Consider the following 7,393-nt stretch of genomic DNA (forward strand, 5'->3'; position numbering starts at 1 on the left):
CTGCACTTGGTGGATCTTAGAAGGCAAGATAAATCACTAATGAAGGTAGGACAAAAACCCCCAAACCCAGATCCTCATAGATTTTAAAGTTGCCTGGGATATATCAGTGAGAACTTTTTGTCATTTTAATTCAAACTAAATTGTAAAGGTGTGAAAATTGCTTTATAATATTTTTCTGGCTTTTTCTAGCCAATGTCTGTGTTGATGCAATGTCGTTTTTGAGCAATCAACCATTAAAAAAAGACCTCTGGGTAGTATGGGAATTCTTCATGTAATTGTGGTGATGTACATGAAGTATATAATGCTTGTGGGATTTGAAATATTAATTTGACAGCTCGGACACCCAGAAATCTTTTAAAGCATTAGGATGTAACTAACATGAAATGAAATTGCTTCCCTCCCCTCTGCCCTGGAGAACTGGCAAGGGGAATTCCATGATGCAGTGATCCCAAAACTGCTTTGGAGAGAGCCAAAATCCAGATGCCCCATTGCAAAATCTACTTCCCTCTTGATGAATTGGATACGCATTAAAAGCTAGACAGCAGTACAAGAGAGGGATGGAAAAGTTGCGCTAAGGAACCAGAACGAATAGCCTGTAAGCTCTTCTATTAACCTGCAATTAAGACAACTTACCACCACTTATGGTGGTAAGCTGTTCTTCGGTGCAAGACCAGGCTGGCATAGCCCAGGGTGTTTATGTCAGGCTGCTAGGTGCTCCCTCCTCGCCTTAGCAGACTGCACCCTCGGGCATCGACCTGTGCCAGGGTCAGGGAGAGAGTGAGCAAACAGACAGCGGCAGTTCACGACCAGGCATCGACACGGCTCCCGTAACGCCGGTGCTCAGCCAACACTGGTGGTTCCCCGGGAGCAGCCGAGTGGTGGGTTAGCACTGCCACGGGGTGAGGCTCCCAGCACCTGGTGTTGTTATGGGCAATGTCAGGGTTGGGGTCAGTTTACCCAGCGGGGCTGGGCAGATGTTGCTGCAGTCTCTGAACGGCAGTTTGGAATTACCTCCGCATGCTTTCATCATCTGCTAGGCTATATTTGGTATTGACTATGTTTGCCTTTACTTTGGGATTATTCCAGAGGGGTTATTCCTCCGTCTCACCCCACAGAGAGCAAAAAATGGTGATTGCATTGAGCAGCAGGCACCAGTGTTTGTTGGCTGGGCACCCTGATTGGGTGTGTTTGCAGGGCACGGGGGGATGCCCCCTGCAAAAGCTGCCAGTGGACCTGGCGGAGCTGAGGCTGCACACACACACCGTGTGTTTGCTTGGGCGGCAGATTTGGACTGTGGCTTCCCATCACCTTGCTCCAGCCCAGCCCACACTCTTGGCTGTCCCCGAGTGCTGTCTTTCAAGCTGCCAGGGAGCAAGGAGCAGCCGCAGCGGCGGGGCGGAGGTAGGCAGGAGTAGTCAGCCTCCCACGGTCCCCAGTGCAGCGCCAAGGAGATACATGGGCAGGGGCTGAGGGGGCATGACAGTCTCACCCTTGTAAAACGCAGGCATGTAGCAGCAGGCACACACACGGCGGTCCTTACGGAGCGTGGATTCCCCCGTCAGCCTGCTTCGCTCTGCGCAGACCCCTTTCCTTGGCAAAGAGGAGCGGGGATCTGTGCACAGCACAGTGGCTCCGGGGACACAGATAGGACATGCCAGCAGGACTGCATGCTCCCGGAGGGATTTTCAGCCCCCCTGAGGCACTGTGTTGCCTTTGTAAGCTGCTGGCACGGCACAGCTTTGGCAGGGAGCTGCGGAGAATTTATCCTGGGGCATGTGGCAGGGAAAGCTCTGTGTCCTGGCAAAGATACTTCCAGAGCCTTCTCAGTGCAAAACGAGCATCACTTTATGTACAAGCATGGGGTCAGCCAGCGGTTTGGGCAGCCTTCTGCTCCTGACATGGGTTTCCCTGCTGTGCCCGGCTGAGCTTTAGATACCAAAGCCAGGTGCGAGCAGAGGGGCACAGATTTGTAATTTGCGGTCATCCAGGGCAAACTAAATGCCTGGCATGGGAAAAACATCTCCTCTGATCTAGTAGCAGGGATGCAGGAGTGCTTTGGTGCGAGAGGAGCATCGTACCAAAGTTTTCCTGTGCGACAGCATCATCATTTGCACTGAAATGTCTTCTCTGGTTTTGTCTTTCTCCGGTTTGCCAACTTGTGTTGCCATTTGAGGTCCGGTCTTCAACTCTAGGTGTTTTTTTTTTTTTTGTTTTCATTTACTTTCTCCTTAACAGCAAAACCAGATTAGTAATGCACTGATGGGGGTGGGTGTTCTTTCATGGCAAGGAGCCTAAAAACCATACGGATGCCAGCCAGGCATCTGTATGCAATGCCTCGTGTTTGACCGTGATGAGCTCCAGCTCACAGATGCCGTTCTGCAGGTAGCGGCTCCGCAGCCGTTCCCAGCAGGGCACCAGGACGTAATATGTCCTTTCAGAAAGCAACGGGCGCTTGCCCTGTGCACACTCCCTCTCTTCCTGACCATCACAGCTCGCCTCTTTTTCAGCTTGCGGAAAAATACGGCCCCATCTTCACCCTCCACTTTGGGTTCCAGAAAGTTGTGGTCCTGACCGGGTACGAAGTTGTGCGGGAGGCGCTTGTGAACTACACAGAGGAGTTTGTAGACAGACCATCCATCCCAATATTTGACCAAATTCAGAATGGAAACGGTACTAGAGAAATGAGCGGGGGCGGGCGGGTGGGACAACATCGTCGCTTAGTGCCAGCCTAACTGTGCTTCCCCGGAGCCCGGCTTTTAAACATCCCCCTTGGACCCTTCTGAAGCCAAGCTGACAGAAAATATTTGGCTTTCCTCGCTTTCATGCAATGCCTCCTGGCTTTTCACTACTGTCATTTTTGCTAATGCACTTGCGGCCGATCCATATCCTAAACGTTTGAGGGTGAGGAGTGGGATTTTTAAAGGCATCGTGGTAATTCTGGGGTTAATTTCTGTAAGACGTCAATGAGAGCGGCTCTCCACCACCACATTTACAAACCTTCCCCACGGTTTCAGGGGACTTTGGACTAACTGGTTTGGCTGTTTGGAGCTGTAGGGTTTTTCCCTTTCTCCTACTGCCAGGTGCCACAATTTTGGACATCATCAGTCCCCCGTGCCTTGCCTCCCCACAAAAGCTCTTGGGTGGACCGTGTGAAAGAGGTTCAGGCAGAAGCAATAGGCTGAGGCTGGAAATTTGCCCCCACAAACAACCTCATGGTTTTTCCAGGGCAACTGAGTATTTCAGAGGACTTTTTTGCCTTGTTTTTCCATCCTCTGCTTCAGCTGAGGCTTTAGCTTTGAGCATCCAAACGGCAGCTTTATATGCTGGTCACAGGCTGAAGTTGGGATTACAATTAGAAATTAAATTACCCAGCCATAATATCAATAGATTAATTTATCGCTACATAAAGAAAAGGAATCGATGGGGAGAAAAGCATTTTTCAGAGCTAATTTACATGTAAAACATCCCTGTGGGAGACTGTCAGTATTGCACTATAAGTCCTTTCACACTTACCTTCTCAGCCCAAGTCTGAGCCACTTAGAGGTGACCCAAAGCTGTAAATTCACAGGGGCTGTTAAGTAACAATGGTCACAAATTTTCCAATGAAACATTTTTTTCTTCAGAAAATGCCAATTTGTTGACTCCGAAGATGTTTGCAGAAAATTAATTATCCAGATGAAAGTGCCTGAATTAAAGAAAAATTAAAAATAAAGTTTAGAAATTTGCTTTGACATTTTTAGAGAAAGAAGTTTTGCTTTCCAAATTAAAACTACACGGCTCTAAAATAGTGTTTATTCTAGAAAAAGCAAACACATTTAAAAACCTTGCAGCCAAGATGAAGATGTGAAGTGCTGGAATCCAGTTTTTCAACTGACACAATCTGAGATAGTCTTTGGATTATTGACACAATTTTTTCTTTCGCTATTTCCAACACACTGACGGGATGAAATACCCGTGGTGGTGGTGTTAGTGATCATCAAGGCATGAGCTCAGTGACCTCTACAAAATGATAGTATTTTTGCCACTGCTGAAAATACAGTGCTGCTGGGAATCTCCATAAAACAGTTCAGCACTGGCCAGGGTTGAGGAGACTGAATTACCCCATCTCACATAGATAAAATATCTTTATGACTGGAATAGGACAAAGGGAGAAGCTTCAAAGATACAAGGTTGTTGCTTGAGGCCCTAGACTTGCAACCAAACAGGATCAGAAAGGTTGCATGATTGACTTAGACCAACATCTGGCCCCAGCTCTACAGCCAACCAGTACTGGTCTGAAAGCCATACCTGCTTCTCTTGCACTCAGGAGAGGGCTGGGGCAAGACTGGGTTGGGTGGGAGCTTGTTTTTCCCAAACTACAGGCTCAGTGAGACTGGGAGAATGGAGCTGAGAGGATACAGGGATGGGGCACACAGAAATGAGAGACCCTTAGTCCCCAAATCCATGGGAAACTGGGCAGCAGAAACACCCATGGAGATCCCTCTTCATCCAGTCCCCTATTTTGTTTCGTGCGGTGGGGCTCCTCCGAGCATGAGCCCAGCGGTGATGTCTCACCACCTCCCCAGGTTTGTTCTTCTCTATCGGGGAGCTGTGGAGAACAACTCGGAGGTTCACCGTATCCAGCATGCGCAACCTTGGCATGGGGAAAAAAATTATAGAAGGGAGAATTTTCGATGAGCTTCACTTCCTTATCGAGATGATCAAATCCTTCAAAGGTGAGCTGGAGACGATCACGGTGCTGTACAGCCTCATAAGCATCACTGCTGCTGCAACATCTCACTAACATTTCCATCCTCCTCCCGTTGCAGGGGAACCTTTTAGCCTGACGTCCTTCAACTGTGCTCCAATCAACATCACCTTTGTCATGCTGTTTGGGGACAGGTTTGACTATAAGGACCCAACATTTCTCACTCTCTTAAGACTCATAGATGAAGTTATGATTCTTCTGGGATCTCCGTATTTGAGTGTAAGTTATCTGTCCCACAGATTAATATTTTTTTACACTGGCACATTACATTTGTGAGCCACACAAACCATAGAATTTAGTTCAGCAGTTTCCAAATATTCAGAACCAGCCATTACACCTAAAATGTGACAGTTCTCCTGTCATACCACCTTGGTCACTTCAAGCGTGCAGCCAGATTCCCCTTTGCTACTCTCCTTTTGAACCATCCTGCACATCTGTATGGAGCTAAAATGAGAACTGAACTATGGTTATTTTAGCTCCACAGATATTTTTTTGGCTTCTTCAACATAATTGCACCACCTAGGCTTTCTTTGCCTTTGCTGCATTTTCTAAAAAGGCACATTCAGTGTTGATGTCCAGGTGAGTGAGATTTCACAGACTGCATTAAAAATGCTTCCTTGGAGAGTACTAGGAAAACTCTGCTTATCTTCAAACTATCATACCCTGCCCTTCATAACTGATGTTGGAAAAAATAACCAGTCTCATGCTGATCTAAACTGACTGGTGGCCTAGCACACTGGAGCCCCAACTCTGTTGAGAGGCTGACCAGGCTGTTACTGGTAGAGGATCTGTTCCCACAGAACAGCATAAGTGCTTAAAATTAGGTAGTACTAAATAAAGGCTCAAAGGTTGCAAAGCCCTCCCTTATGAAAATCTGCCCAGGAAGTCCCTGGGATGCTGAGATACTGCTACTACAAGACAAAACTCAACCGATATGTCATGCCTTAGGAAAAAGCTGTTTCAGCATGCTGATATTTCTGCAGACTTAATGCTTCTCTTTTTTAATTCCTCATTAGTATTTCAATTTCTACCCGTTTCTTGGGTTTCTTTTCAAAACCCACAAGATTATGCTTGGGAAAATAGAAGATGTGCGCGTCATTTTAAGGCAATACATGAAGGCAAGCAGGGAGGATATCAATGAGAACAGCGTGAGGAGCTACATTGATGCACTGATATTCAAGCAACAAGAGGTATTTGACTGCTTAGCTCTGTTGACTGTTTGCAATGTCTCCTTTAGATTTTCTAGCTAAAACAGTTGCTGAGTCTTGATTTCAGTCATGACATGTAAACCTATTGAAATCCATGCTGTTATTCTAGTGGTGTTGAAATCAGACACCAGTCTGTTATAGTTGTAATCTGCTGCAGGGATTTTTCTATCAAAATTAAGATATGAAAGCCACTGCCTCAGTCCTTGTATCAGCAACGCTAACAATGTGAGATCAACTCCTTGTTCCTAGTAGAAAATGCATGAATTCACATGAAAAGCTGACCCTGCCTTTCTTTTTATGACAACAAATCAATTAATCATCGATACTGTTGCTCCAAGATGAATGATACACTTAAAGTACTTGAATGACAAATCATCAGTACAAGTCCTAGCCCTGCCCTGCATCTTACCTTATTAGAGACTCTGCAGTTTTGCACATCAGTTAATTTCATTCAACACAAAATATTTGGGCTCTGAGTTTTTTCTTCTTTCCAGCTGGATCTGGACCAACCTTAGGCACTAAGTATTCTGCCCAGCTATGTGGAAGAAGGGTCAGTACAGTCCTAAAGTCCAGCAGAAATGGCCTGAAAGGTCATTTTCAACATTGTTGGGGATTCAAACCTGCCCTTGGGCAGGGGGAGTCCCTCGGAGCTAGGATTAGCTGAATCTCCTTCTGTACAGGGGAGAGACCAGGCAAGGAAGGAGAGGCGGTGGGGTAGCCCAGTACATTAGGTAGTGTTTTGAATGTCTAGAGCTTGATGATGGTGACAATAGAGTTGAGTGTTTATGGGTAAGAATCGGGGGGCTAGGATTAGCTGAATCTCCTTCTGTACAGGGGAGAGACCAGGCAAGGAAGGAGAGGCGGTGGGGTAGCCCAGTACATTAGGTAGTGTTTTGAATGTCTAGAGCTTGATGATGGTGACAATAGAGTTGAGTGTTTATGGGTAAGAATCGGGGGGAAGGCCAACAAGGCAAGTGTCATGGTGGGAGTCTGTTGTAGACTGTCCAACCAGGATGAAGAGGCAGACGAAACATTCTATAAGCAGCTGGGGGAAGTCTCACAATCACTAGCCCTTGTTCTCATGGGGGACTTCAACTTACCAGTTGTCTGCTGGAAATACAATACAGCAGAGAGGAAACAGTCTCGGAGGTTCCTGGAGTGTGTGGAAGGTAACTTCCTGACACAGCTGGTGAGTGAGCCAACTAGGGAAGGCGCCCCACTGGACCTGTGGTTTGAACAGAGACGGGCTTGTGGGTGATGTGATGGTTGGAGGCTGTCTTGGGCATAGCGATCACAAAACGATAGTTTTTGATTCTCAGAGAAGTAAGGAGGGGGTCAGCAGAACTGCCGCCTTGGACTTCCAGAGGGCAGACTTATGTTCCTGTTGAGGATCCTGGTTGACAGAATCCTTTGGGAGGCAGTCCTGAAGGGCAAAGGA

General features: G+C 46.9%; 1 protein-coding gene across 1 annotated transcript in view; it reads left to right on the forward strand.

Annotated features, from left to right (window-relative positions):
* LOC103913562 (cytochrome P450 2K4-like) overlaps positions 1-7,393 on the forward strand; it is a 26,579-nt gene that overhangs the window by 13,591 nt on the left and 5,595 nt on the right. The window contains exons 10-14 of the mRNA XM_009320062.1: positions 732-827; positions 2,508-2,670; positions 4,566-4,715; positions 4,809-4,966; positions 5,764-5,937. Of these exons, the coding sequence (XP_009318337.1) occupies positions 732-827; positions 2,508-2,670; positions 4,566-4,715; positions 4,809-4,966; positions 5,764-5,937 (741 nt within the window). The remainder of the gene's footprint in view (positions 1-731; positions 828-2,507; positions 2,671-4,565; positions 4,716-4,808; positions 4,967-5,763; positions 5,938-7,393) is intronic.

This window comes from Pygoscelis adeliae, unplaced genomic scaffold (assembly GCF_000699105.1).
Source record: "Pygoscelis adeliae isolate BGI_AS28 unplaced genomic scaffold, ASM69910v1 Scaffold242, whole genome shotgun sequence".
Classification (NCBI taxonomy): Eukaryota; Metazoa; Chordata; class Aves; order Sphenisciformes; family Spheniscidae; genus Pygoscelis; species Pygoscelis adeliae.